The sequence below is a fragment of the Lonchura striata genome, unplaced genomic scaffold (assembly GCF_046129695.1).
Source record: "Lonchura striata isolate bLonStr1 unplaced genomic scaffold, bLonStr1.mat Scaffold_92, whole genome shotgun sequence".
Taxonomy (NCBI): domain Eukaryota; kingdom Metazoa; phylum Chordata; class Aves; order Passeriformes; family Estrildidae; genus Lonchura; species Lonchura striata.
In genome coordinates, this window is record NW_027461191.1 from 841,987 (window position 1) to 856,255 (window position 14,269).

Genomic DNA, 14,269 nt, shown 5'->3' on the forward strand with positions numbered 1-14,269 from the left:
TTTATTCTGTTTATCTCTAACATGTTCTGCTGCCCTGCCCAGCTCTGTCCTGCAAGGCAGCGTGTGGGGCTCTGCCCTCAGTGGGATGTTACAAACATTAAATACCAGAAAGTACGTGTGCTATATTTACAATAATGTGCCAATATCTGTCACCTGCGTTGGACAGTGTGTGCCCGGCCTAAACCAACAGAAAAATGCCAACACTAGAGTGAAACGAGGAGGGCATGAAAAAGAAAAAGGACAAGACACACCCAATTCCTTCCATCTTGTCCCCTTTGGCCCCCTAATCTAGAATCCTAAAATTTTACTTTTGGACACGTGCCACACTTTGTTATTACTTATATCAAACACTCAGAGCTTGTAATTCATCCTGTAAGATTGAAAACTCTTCCATGGACAGAGATCAGAGACAGTGTCTATGGCGGTTCGTACAGGGGGGTTCCTGACCCCTGCCAGGGACCCAGGACTTCAAGGCAGCCAAAGCGACGCCCTGGACTGCCACAATCCCCCTGCGGGTCCATGGGATGCAGAGATCCCCCTGCAGGTCCATGGGGATGCAGAGATCCCCTGCAGGTCCATGGGGATGCAGAGATCCCCTGCAGCCCCTGGAGGAGCCGGGCTGGAGCTCGGCGATGCCTGAGAGGAGGCTGTGAGCCCGCGGGCAGAGGGGCCCCGCTGGAGCAGCCTGTCCTGGCAGGACTGAGCCCGTGGCACAGTGACCCACGCTGCAGCACTCGGAGGGGGCTGTGCCCAGGGGATGGACTCCGCTCCGAGAAGTTCCTGGAGAAGTCTCGGCCGGGAGAGAGCGCAGGGTGCAGCAGGGAACGACTCCTGTCCCTGAGCAGAGGGAGAAGCCCCGGGGGATGAGCTGAGCATGGCCCCATTCCCTGTCTCCTGCCCTGCCGGGGGAGGAGGTGCAGCTGGGAGCAGGGAGGCGTGGGGAAAGCTGCATTTAAGGCTCTGCACTGACTTCTCCTGCTCCTGCTCCGAGTCTTTGGAGTTTTCTGACAGAAATCTCTCCCCTGCCCCACCCACCCACAGGGCTTGGGGCAGGTTTCCCTTTTCGGGGGAAATCAAAGCAAAGCTCTGATGCACTAACGAGGGGCAGGAGAAGTGAGGCTCCTGGGCTTCCCGCAGAGGCGGAGGCACGGGAGGCGCAGGGCCGGGAAAGCCGTGGCGGGAGGCGCGGAGAAGTTTGTTTGTGTGGGCAGCTCAATCCCGGCTCGGCCCGGGCCCGTGCCGGGGCTGTTCCTCATCTCCGGCTTTCCCCTCACGCAGCCCGGGGGCGCCGAGAGCGCGGGGCGAGGCGGGGCCGTGCGCAGAGCCCGCCCCGAGCTCGCTGCCATTGGCCGCCGGTGCCGTCAGTCGCGGTTGCGGCGCGCTGATTGGTGGGAGCGGGGCGCGGCGCGGCCCCGGCGGCGGGCTGAGGGCGGCCGTGGCCGCGCAGCGCCGCCATTGGCCGAGCGGCTGTGCGGGCCCGGCAGCGGCGGCAGCGGCCGGAGCGCGGTGAGGCGGCGGCGGCGGAGCTCGGAGGCGGCCCCGGCGCAGGTGGGAGCCGCGCTGGGCTCTGCGGGGGCTCGGGGCCGGCTGCGGGCGGAGGGGGCGGCAGGGGGCTCCGGCGGCTCGCCGGTGCCGTGTCCGGCCCGTGCCGGCCCCGGGCTGAGGGCGCTGCGGGAGCGGCTGCCCGCGGTCTCCTTCCCGCCGGGGCCGGGCAGGAGCCGCTGCCGGAGCAGCGCTGGCTCGGCCCGGCTGCTGTGGGTAGGACAGAGGGGCTGCCCCGCGGCCGGGAGCGGGCGGGGAAATTCCCGTCGCCGGAGGTTCGTGTGCCCGGCGGAGAGCGAGGAGTCCTGTCAAAGTGACTTTATTGCCGAGCAGGGGCAGAGGCCGTGGGGCATTTGCCGTGCGCTCTCTGCCGTGGCTGTAGTCCGCAGCCTCCTTTTTATCCTCATTTTCCCGGCCGATCTCCCTCTGCCTTTGCCCACCGGCTGAGTTCCTTGGAAGGTTCCGACTTCCCGATGCGCCTGGAGCCTGTCCTCGTTAATGTGCACCCTCCTTTTGTATAACAGCCGATATTCATGGCTCTGTTAAGTCTTTGTTCTTCTCCTCGAAGTTCGGGAATGTAGCGGGACTTTGAGCAGCTGTCTGGGTCAATTTCTAACATTTATTGGAACTGATGGATTCTTTCGTTGCTTCCTTCTCTACAAGTGCCCGGCCCTATCTCCAGGCAGATTCACTCCTTGACTCTGTTTTGTCCTTCCCGGGTCCTCTTTGGTTTTGGGATTATTCTCGGTGCCCTCATTCCCTGTCCTTTTGTCGCCGTTTGTGGATCAGGAGGCCTGGCTGCCACCTGCATGCCCTGGCTCAGCTGCTGGATGAGCTGCACTGCCAAGGTGTGGAGCATGGTAAAAAGATGAGAGTTGCTGCAGCACAGAAGAGGAGAAGCAGCATTCGTTTAACCCCTGGTGTGCCGGGGAGCCAGGAAACCGTGTCCCATTCCCATCCTTTCCATGTTTGGACCAATACATAAACTGCTCTCCTATTTCCTTTCTTATAATTTTTAGCAGTTTTCTCGTCATCTCTTTGCCAACAGCAGTTTGAGCCATTTAGTTTTCCACAAACTCCTCCTTTTTCTGCTAACAGATAATCTGATCCCATCCCCTGGTGAAATGTTGTGTTCCTCATTTCAGTGGCTTGGTCGGCAGGAAGGTCAGGAGCTGGAGCTGTCTGGTTGGTTCTTATTCCGAGGACAGCTTGTAATCAAATTATGCCATTCAAATGAAAAATGGGTTCTCTGTCTCCTGATATGAATTTGTGAGAAACGCCAATCACTTGGTTTTTAAAATGTTAGAAGTTTAATACTAGTAAAATGGTTATAAAAGTAGGAATACAATTAGACTAATAAAAATTTAGAGTTAGGACAATTGCAAGACATTAAAAAGCAAAGACTTGCAGATGTCCGGATGCTCTCTTGGGCACTTAAGCCACAACAAGAATACCTTGTGAATAAAGGAATCACCCCTAAAAAAATACACTGTTGCATATTCACATATCCTTCATGGTTATGCATACATTTTATTTAAAACAAGTAACTCTGTCTGTTGTATGTCAGCTGTTTTTTTTAATCCCCACAGCATCCTCCAGTCTGAGCATGGCCTGAAGAAATTAACTTCTTCTAGTAAGAAAACCATAAATTCCTCTTGTCTGGAGAATTTAGGTGTTCCTTGAGCGAATTTAGGTGTTCTCATTCCTTAACCCCCCCCCCCCACACACACATGCATATTTTCTCTTTTAAGTACTAAAACTTAATTTTATCTACAAAGCTACGTTTACCATACTATTAAGATGTTCATACAGCACAAGTTATCATTATAACATAATACATGTAGTAACTATCTGCACAGAGCCATATAACATGCATTTTTCACAAAATCATTTTGGTTCCCAGGGGCTGGTCCATGGTGTTGTAGGATTTGTTCTGGGGGCCGTTCATCTTTTCCCCATGTTTGGGCGCTCCCTCAAGCTGGGGCTGCATCAATTGACCATTTTTTTTCTTACTCCTTCATCATATACTTGAATTCCAACTGATTTCCCTGAACTTGTTCTAGCAAAACCCCCAGTGCTCTGATACACCCTGTACAGCACAGACAGTGACAGCAGATGTTGGAGTGGGCAGAGGGATGATCCCCCCCTTATTTTAGTGAAGTTTTCACAACATTCTCCATTTGCTGTTTCCCTTTGCAGCTTCAGCCATTTCTGTTGCAGAGTCAGAGATCCTCAGCATGGGCTCTGCCTTCAGCTGTGCAGATTCCATCTGTGCAAGCAGGCAGAGCTTGGGGTGAGGGGCAGAGGGAATCAGCCAATTCCTGCCCCAGGCAAGAAGAGCCAGGTACATTGTCCCCAGTTTGCCCCAGCAGTGTTAATTTGCATTTCTGAAGCTCCTCCTGGGTGCCTGGAATGCAGCTTCTCTTCCACAGCAGCCTTCAGCAGCCTCAGTTGTGCCCCCCCCCCCACAACCTGCTGCTTTTTTTTCCCCTTCAAATCATTTCTTTATTGTTTATGAGTTAAAGGGTCACCTTTAAATCTCATCTAGTTTTGAAAATTTTGAAAAACTCTAATCACTTGGTTTTTAAAATTTTAAAAGTTTAATAATAATAAAATGGTTATAAAAATAATAATACAATTAGAGTTAGGACAATTACAAGACAAAAAAAGCAAAGAATTACGGATGTCCAGATGCTCTCGGACCCTAAGTCAAGAACAGCATGACTTGTGAACAAAGGAATCACCCTTAAACCAAGACACTTGTTGCATAGTCATACATCCTTCATGGTTATGCATACATTCTGTTCTAAACAAGAAACTCTGTTGTATGTCAACTGTTCCCTTTAATCCCCTGGCGTCTTCAAGTCTGAGCAAGGCCTGAAGAAATTAGCTTCTCCTGATAAGAAGCCATAAATTCCTCTCCTTTGGAAGATTTAGGTGTTCTTCGAAGGGAGCATCTCATTCCTAAAAAGAAAACTCCCCCCACATACATAATCTCTATTTTAACATAATGTTGTAACCTAAAACTACACTTAACACAATACGTAAGGGAATTAATACAGTATAACTTTCTAACATTACATATATAATATTCATTGTAACGTTTGCGAAAAGCCAATCATAAATATGCATTTTTCACAATCCCACTTCTTACTGCTCAAGACAAATGATTTATAAAGAATATTTCCTGTCCTCTTGATTTCTTTGGACTCTGTTGGTAATCAAATAAAACATGGGATTAAACAAAGAAGAAATATCAAAAGACATGTAACATAAAAGGAAGAATCCTAATTTCTTCCACCATCCCATTCTCAATACATTACCCCACCTGCTAGTTTTTAACGTTATTTTCCCATTTTTGGACTGATACCTGGGTCATAATTTTTTTCTGATATCCTTTGTTTTTTCCAGGATGACATCCTCATTGCCATCTATTTTCAACAGTCTGTACACCCCATTCTTTAGCCAATAACTAGCGTAAAGCCAACCTATTTTAATGCACTGCAGGTGATGTTTGGCTTTGCAGACTCCATATTAATTCCAATGCCTGAGCAGCTTTGTTTATTATCTTCTCTATAACTGCTTGGAGTAATTTAATATGACTGAGGATATAATTTGGGGTTAACACAGAGCTAGACTGCTGTGCTTGTTTTACCTTTTTTTTACTAATTGTCTCTTCACCGAATCTTGGACTATATTTCTAAGATCAAATGTAAAACAAATCCATCTCTCTCCTTTTGGACATTCCATGCCCCAAGTATTACTACTTTTTCCTAAGTTCTTTGTAATGTGATAATTTTCCGCCTTTTTCCTGCAGATACTTAATTTGGATGGGTTATAACAGTGCCTGTTGACATGGGTGTGTGTAACAAAAAGGAACTTTGGTTTCTTTCCATGTGATACTTTCTGTAGCATTTGTGACACGATCTTGCTGCTATCTCAGAAGGGAAAAGACAACAAATGAGAGACAGAAACAGGAATGACAGAGGTCTGGCATGGCTTATACCCCCACCTCCCCTGCCTGTGGGGCTGCTGCCCACAGCAGGTACGTGTGATCTTCTCGCTGGTGAGTGCAGTGCTCAATCCAGGCTTGCCCTCTGTTTCCCTTGTCACTCCTTTTTTACTCATTTCCAGGCAAATTGTTTTTGACACCTTTTAACTGTGGTTTTCCACCATTCCTCAGGTATCTCTCAGTCCACAGGCATTGATAATCCCCATCTACAAAAGCAATTTATTACTTCAGTTTTTGAGGTCTTTCTGTATAGGGGATTGATTCAGTACTCAATACTTCTTGCCACGAGAACATAGATTTTGTGAGCTACAATGCCAATTATTCTCATAATTTAAACATTCACTTATAACCCAGCTGCCATGTCCAATATGGGGATGAATCAAATAAAGTATACAGCATAGTATTAATGGCAATTTCCCTTCTTGCCTGTACAAGTCACAGGCTAAGGCCAGACTATCAGAACTCTTTGACTCAAACACTCCCGATCCTCCTGTTTGAAGTGGCAGTGTTCCTCTGCCAAGGAGGTGTCGGAGGCGTCTCAGGGCTTATTCAGGCAGGGCTTAGAACCAGTGATGCAAGCTTTGCCTTATTTCTCAGTTAGGTGTTATTCTTTGTACCTGCCTTGGATCATTTGGCTCTTCCCAAACCATTACCACCCAGTCCTGGTTGAAAGTCAATTTGGTATCACCTGGTTTAGATGTGATAGTCCATTCCTCACGTTTCTTCACCAATTCTTTTATTTTGCTGGCATGAATTCACCCTCTTTTCCATGGTTGGGATTGCTGCTTTAGTAGTACCTGGAAAGGACTTCTTAATAACACAGTGTTAAAAGAAAAACAATACTGCATTAACTTTCACCATTAGTTTTCTTCAAAACTTTCTGGGTTTAACTAAAAACTTTTTCTATAGCTGCTTCTTCTTCTTGTATCCAGCTGTGCTAATTGCTGCAGAGGCCAATTCTTCTTCTTGTGAGCTATAATTAGTTAAATAAAAAAAGACTAGCCCAAATTTAACACAAGATATATCACATCTCTTGGTTTTTTGCTTTTTAGGCAACATCCAACTGTTTTAGTCTTACAGCCCCATTCTTCAAAACAAAAGCCTCCTTTCCTTAACAACAAAAATCAGAAGGAAAAAAAAGAAGTCTTGTTTAAAAAAATAAAGCACATTGTGAGAGTCAGCTATCTCTGCTTTGATCTTATCTCTATTGGTGGTCCAGCTCTCCCTCTTTTTCACAGCTTTGCCTTTGACTGTACTTCCTCACTCCCCTCCCCTTGTTGTCACTCTGTCTAGCAGGAATGGGGGAGAACTTACAAATAGCTGCAGTATGGGGACTTTGGGGCATATTTCGCTCTCCCTCTTTCTCTTTCTCTCTCTTTCCCTTTCTCTCTCTTTCTCTTTTTCTCTCTTCTTCTCTCTTCTCCCTTTCTCTCTCTTTCGCCCTCTTTTTCTCTCTTCACATTTCAACATCCACATTCCAATATCAGTCCACTTTCTAACATTAGTCCTACATCCTGGAGAGGTGAGTCTGCCAATCACCTCTCCCTCCTTTTTCAACTTCCTTACAAATTTAATTACTGTTGTTATGTGTGCTCTGCAGGCCTTTAATTCACTGCACCCTCCACCAAGGGCTACCAGCTACCCACAGCTGACAGTGCTAAAACTAAAGACTTATTTTGCTGTCACAATTTTCCATTCACAAGCTTGAAAGGGTTGTAGGAACAAGGTAAACAAAAACTTACTTCTGAAGTGATCTTGCCTGCAGTAAAAAATTTAAGGCAATGCTTGTTAGTGCAATATAATTTGCAAAGAAGCCAAGGTTTGATTTGGGAAGGGCATCTGAGGACACAGAGCATGAGTTTTACCAATCTATAATTTGAAGAGGGAATAGACAAAATGTGGATACAGTGGGGGAGACAGCAAGTAAGGAATTTATCTCTGCAATACTCTCTTTTTGACTGCCAGGAGACACTCTCTGAAGAGGTTCTTACAGTACAAACAATAACTGGATGGGAAGAGGCACTCTTGAATTTAAGCTTTGGTGTCAAAGTAGGAAACTGCCCCTGAGCACTGCAGTGCTGGAGCACCCTGCCTGCAAACTCCCCAGAGGCAAGCCACTGCTGCCACGCTGCAGGGCTGCCTGCAGCACAGAGGGAACCATGGCCAAGCCCTCCCTGCAGGCCTGGGTAATCCACACAAGGAATCACAATTGCTTCATAGCTCTCTAACTCATTCAAGAAATAGGAAACTGTAGTAAACAGAGATCTCCCTCACCATCTTTTTCATATGTGTGTGTCACACACCCACTGTGACGCTGGAAGTAACAAACTGTTTACATTAGAAGATACTGAAACTTTTTCTTCATCTAGCTTTGTAGTTTCCCTTTTCTATATGTAGCCACCTCCCATTCTGGGAAAAAATGAGCCCTATGTTTTTTACAAGTGTTTTGTATGCACAATTTTAATTTCTGTTCTAGATACACTGCAAGTAGTTAGCACTTCCAGAAAAAACAGCAAACAAACAAAACAAAAAAACGAAGAAAGCAAAACACATTTGGGTACATGAAAAAGGACTGGTTGGAAGGAAAAATGTTTCTCATTGACCTACCAAGCAGCTGGTGTTACCTTTATTTTAACTTTACACACTGAGAACACTTGATTGAACAGCCTGCATTGACTCAAATTAATAGCAGGTTTTGCTATGTCACAGCTGTAAACTAGTTTTTCAAAGTTAGTACAGTAAGATATGTATTTCAAGATAAAAATCACAATGCAAATTGGAAGAAATTTAGTACTGCATGAGGTGTGCACACAATTAATTTACCTCCAAAAGTCAGTTTATGACTTTCCTCTACCAGGATTGCAGTAGCTGCTGTAGCTTGAATACACACTGGCCAGCCTTGATTTACTGGATCCCACATCTTTGATAAATAAGCCACGGGTCTCTTTACTCCTCCCCACTCTTGAAACAAAACCCTATTTTGAGCTACCCCCTTTTCTTCATTTACATACAGATAAAAGGGTTTTGCTAGTGAAGGTAAGCTTAAAGTTGATATTGGGGCTAGTTTTAACTTCAGTTTTCTTAGTTTTTCATTATCCTTTTTGGTCCATTTTATATCATCTCCCTCTGTCAATTTTTTTTTTATTCAAAAATTTTACTGCCTGTGTATATCCTTCAATCCACAATCTATAATATCCCAATAATCTGAGTATCTTTCTGATTTCCCCCTTTGAAGAGGGAGGGGGAAGGGATAGAATCCCTGTGTTTCAGTCAGGGTTGAGCTTCCAACTACCCTTTCTAAGCAAGTGTCCAAGATATTTTACCTCTGATTCTACAAATTGCAGCTTCCCTTTTGATACCCTTAATCCTTTTTCCCCAAGAAAATTCAAAAGTTTTATAGTAGCCTCTCTAACTTCAGCTTCAGCTTCCCCAGAAAGTAAAAGATTATCCACATATTGGATAATTTGTATTTCAGGGGGAGTGGGGAAAGTTTGTAGTATTGTTTCTAAAGCTTGTCCAAATAAGTTTGGGGATTCTGTAAGCCCCTGTGGTAGTTTTGTCCATCTTAATTGCTGTTTTCTCCAGTTAGTGGGTCCTTTCATTCAAAAGCAAAGATAACTTGCTCTCCTGGGCTAATGGGCAAGCCCAAAAGGCATCTTTAAGGTCCACTACACTAAACCACTGATGCTGGGGAGGAACTTTACTGAAAAGAGTATAAGGATTTGGTACCACTGGATAGCGGGTCTGAGTTCCTTTGTTAACCTCCCTTACGTCTTGTACCAGTCTATAGCTCCCATCAGGCTTCTTTACTGGGAGTATTGGGGTATTATGGGGAGACATACAAGGTTCTAATGTCCATCCTTTATTAGTCCTTCTATTACTGGCTTTAAACATTCCCGTCCTTCTAAAGATACAGGATACTGCCGTACACATATGGGACAATTTTTTTTCCTCAGTTGTAATCTTTATGGGGTCAATATTTAATCTTTCCCTATTTCCCTCCCCAGCCCAAACTTCCTTGTTAATTCTTCTTCCATCCTCCTGGCCTAGTTTTAAAAGTCTAGCTGTCATCTTCCCATCTTCTGGAACAACCCCTATTCCTAATTTCACCTGTAAATCTTGTCCCAATAAATTGCTACCTGCCCCTGGGACCAAGAAAACATCCCTCATCCAAAATCTAGTTCCTCCCTCTATTACCACATTTTTAATAACGGGTACTGTGAAACTCTCTCCTTTTGCTCCTGTTACTTTTACAGTATCTTTGCTTACACTATAACCTTTTGGAATATTTAACAGAAAGGTTAATTCTGCCCCTGTGTCTACCACAAATTCCAATTCTTCTTCTTGGGGACCCACTCTTGAAATTATCTCAGCATTCCCCACCTGGACCCCACCTGCGCCCCCCCTCGGCCCCATGGCCCCGCGAGGGGAATTTGGGGAGGTGGGAGTGGGGCAGCGCCAAGGCCGGGCCCCCCCGCGCTGTCCTGGCGGGAGCGGCTGCAGTGGGGACCGAGTGCGGGCGGGAGCGGCCGAGAGCCCAGCGCTGCCCCAGCCCGACCTGCCCCAGCTCCATCCCTGCCCCTGCGCTGGGATGCGGTGGGGCTGGGGGGAAGAGGGAGCCGGCAGTGGGTGCTGGGCCTGGGGGCAGGAGGAGAAGGGAAGGAGAAGCAGGCTTGAGGAACAGAATGGTCAAAGGATGCAGGTGGCAGGAGAGGGTGGGATTGTGCAGGAGAAGGAGGAATAGGAAGAGGAAGAGGAGTGTGAGGAAGAATAGGGACACAGGAGGAGGAGGAGGAGCAGAAACAAGGATCACCACGAGGTTCCATCCCTCCTTGTATATATAGCCTCCCCTCAGCCCCAGGAGCATTGCCACCCCACATGCAGCACGTGACTGTTGAGGGGTTCCACGATTTTCACAGGAGTGAATCATGGCATTTCTCAGCTTTATTGGGTTAAATGTTGGTGCTTTATTTTTTTTAGGGGCTGAATCTTTATGTTTTGGAGGAATTTTTTACTGAATCTTGATGTTTGGGGAGGTTTTGATCTGTGTCTTAAAGTTTTGAGGATTTTTATGCTGAACCTTGGTGTTTTGGAGGTTCTTATAGACACACAATGCCCAATGACTTGGTGAGATGAAGTGGGGACAGGAGGAACTCCCAGTCCAAGATGCTCTGTTCTTTTTTTTTTCCCCCAGACCAGGATTTTTCATTCCTGGGGAGGAATAAAAATGGAGGAAATGGAGGAGGAGGAAAAGCCCTGGAGATCCCGCACAAGGAGTGGCAGCAAACCCAGCCCAGGGAGCTGCAGGGAGGAAAGAGCCCCCCTGAACCAGGAAGGCAGGCAGAGATCCAGCCAGAGCTCAGAGCTGGTGGAGAAGCCTCGTGGCAGGGAGAAGCCCCACAAGTGCTTGGAATGTGGGAAGGGTTTCAGCCGGAGCTCCAACCTGATCGAGCACCAGGTGATCCACACTGGGGAGAGGCCCTACGAGTGTGAGGAATGTGGGAAGCGTTTCCGCTGGAGCTCCAGCCTGAGACTTCACCAGAGATTCCACACCGGGGAGAGGCCCTTTGAGTGTGGGGAGTGTGGGAGGAGCTTCAGCAAGAACTCCATTCTGATCCAACACCAGAGGATGCACACTGGGGAAAAGCCCTTTGAGTGTGGGGAATGTGGGAAGAGCTTCAGCCAGAGGAGCAGCCTGATGCAGCACTCGGTAATCCACACTGGGGAAAAGCCCTTTGAGTGTGGGAAATGTGGGATGAGCTTCAGCCAGAAGGGCCACCTGATGCAACACCAGAGGATGCACACTGGGGAAAAACCCTATGAGTGTGGGGAATGTGGGAAGAGCTTCAGGCAGAGCTCTGGCCTGAGGAGACATGAGAGGATCCACACTGGAGAAAAGCCCTACGAGTGTGGGGTGTGTGGGATGAGCTTCAGCCTCAACTCCCAGCTTACGGAACACAAAAAGATCCATACTGGGGAAAAGCCCTACAAGTGTGGGGAATGTGGGAAGAGTTTCAGGGAAAGCTCAGCCCTGATTCGGCACCAGGTGATCCACACTGGGGAACGGCCCTACACCTGCTTGGAATGTGGGAAGAGCTATGGGTGGCACTCAGACCTGAGAAAGCACCAGCGCATCCACAGCGGGGAGAAGCCCTACGAGTGTTCCCAGTGTGGGAAGAGGTTTCAGATCAGCTCCAGTCTCCTCGTACATCAGCGGAGTCACACCGAGGAGAGGCCCTACCGCTGCCCCGACTGTGGGAAGGGCTTCAAGCACAACACCAATCTCACCGAGCACCGGCACATCCACACCGGGGAGAGGCCCTACGAGTGTGGGAAATGTGGGAAGAGCTTCTCAGAGAGATCAAAATTGATCAAACACCAACGGAGGCGCCACTAAGGGGGGAAGCCCTGTGAGTTCCCCAAGGGTGGGAAGAGCTTCTTATGCTCCTCCCAGCTCCATTCCCTATGGGAGGATCCATGATGGATGATCCTGAGTGACCTTCATTGGGCAGTCTTGGTGATCTATGGGCCTGGTTATCTGTGTTGGGAAGACACTTGGCTGGGAGGCTCCACATCTTCCTCGTTCCCTGCGGGCACCTAGATAAACCCAGTGGCAGGAACATCCATTGGGGCACAGACCAACAATGAGAATTCCTTGGGGAGAGCAGATTTAATGACTTCCAACTCCATAAAATCTTTTGCATTCAATCCTATATTCTGGTGGCATCAAGGAATACTGAATGGTCTTGGAGGTATGTCCTAGGTTGACTATATGATGCTTGTATCTCCAGTTGTCTGTTCTGTTTATAGTGAATTATAATTTTTGCACCTTTAAGACTTGTTCCAAGAACAAAGGAGGGAGAGAAGGGCAGAGTTTGTTTTCAGAAACTGCACTCACTCCTCCACATTCCTGCTCCTGGGCCGGGTTGTCTGCAGATGGACAGACAGAGGTACAGAGCTCTCCTTTGCTGTTAATTAGTTTTAGCTAGCTGTGGCAGAGAAGTTCCCTGGACTGTGGCTGCTTTTCCCTTTTCTTTGGACCTGTTTAAACCTGCTCTGGCCTGAACACCCAGAAGAGCACCGGCAGCTCACACCTGTGGCCCAGCGGGCCAGGCCTGGACTGTGGCATTTCCAGCACCGGAGGGACTGATAAGAGACTGAGGGAGCTGAGCTACAACCCACGGAGGGACTTCCTGAGTTTGTCTATCTTTTAGAGCAGCAAGAGGTTTTATTGTTTAATATTGTTTAGGTTTTATTCTTTAAAAAACAGTTTTTTCCACTGTTCTCCAAGGAGATACTTTTCCCAAACTGGCTGGGGGAGGAGCCAATTGAATCTGCTTTCCAGAGGAATCCCTTTGGAGGTTCTCTCCCAAATTTGCTCTGAACCAGGACAAGGTCTTTTCCAACTTCAGGGATTCCACGATTTTGATTTCCTATTGCCCAAGGGTGTCTTCTGCAGCCAGATGGTGGAAAAACTGGGGAAAAGACCAAGATTTTGGAGACAATGGGGTAGAAACTCCACCAAAAAGGTTCTTCCCTCCACCCAAGCACGTGGATCCTCAGCTGGCATGGACATGGAAGTCTTTTTCTTTTGGCCTTGATTTTGTTTTCATTTCTCTTTATCCCTTTAAAATATCCAATATTGAAGTAAAAATAGACATTGAACTAAGTTAGTGGATGTGGTCATGGTAGGACACAGACATGGTGGGACACGTGTAAGAATGTGCCCTCTGTTGACAGAGTAGACAAGTTACCTTTTGTTCCCTTAAAAAGGACAAAAGGCCAGGTGTTTCTCTCCTCAATTTGGTTGAAAGACACCTCATAGGACCTCTGGGACTTCACCTCAAACTTAAGGGTAGCTAACTGGACAGGAGCCAAAAAGTCCCACCTAAGCAATTCCCTAGAAAAGAAGAGAACAAAAGAAGTTAATTGCTTTAGTGAAGTGTTTTAGCAAGAGCAAGAGCCTCTGCCCTGACTTGGCTTTTCTCTGTAAAAAGCTTTTTTATTTTTGCCTTTTATTAAAACTTTTTATTCCCAACACTGTCACATGAGCCATCCTGCTTGTTTTATGCCACCTGAGGTAGCTGAGCTATCAAGGGTATAATGCTTATCTCTGAGAGCTTATAAGACCAGGCTCAAAAAGAGAAAAAGCATTAGACATGGAGAGTGACATGGGCACGCATGGACATGGAGGGGGACAGGGCCATCCCTAGGGACATGGGGAGACACAGGCATGGATGGAGACATGGGGGACAGTGACAGGGATGGAAACATGGTGGGGAGACAGCCATGGGTGAGGACATGGTGGGACATGGCCACTGACAAGTGGGGACATGGCCATGGCCGGTGCCATGGGAGGAACTTGCAGGGGATGAGGGGGATGCTGGGTTTGAGGGAGTTGAGGGTTCCTGGGCAGGACTTGGACCTTGCTGAGGCCTTTGGGGAGCCCAGGCCGAGCGGCTCCGGCTGCGCTGGGAGAACCTGGTGGAGGTTCTGGGGCAGCTGCTCAAGGACCCCTGACCTGGAGCCCCAGCTGGGCATTGGGCTCCTGGAAGGGGATGAACGTCCTTGTCCCTGGGAGGGAAATCCCAGCACCCCCAGGGTGTCGGGAACAGCTGAGGGGCCACAACAGGGAGGGGAAAGCCCAACAGAGCTGTCCTCCTCCTAAGCTACATCCTAAAAGTCCCAAAACTCAGGGATTCCTCCCAGGAAAAA

General features: G+C 47.6%; 1 protein-coding gene across 1 annotated transcript in view; it reads left to right on the plus strand.

Moving 5' to 3' along the window:
- Positions 1 to 14,269, plus strand: part of LOC144248839 (uncharacterized) — a 167,276-nt gene that overhangs the window by 16,168 nt on the left and 136,839 nt on the right. The window contains exon 3 of the mRNA XM_077790820.1: positions 10,943 to 11,924. Within this exon, the coding sequence (XP_077646946.1) occupies positions 10,943 to 11,924 (982 nt within the window). The remainder of the gene's footprint in view (positions 1 to 10,942; positions 11,925 to 14,269) is intronic.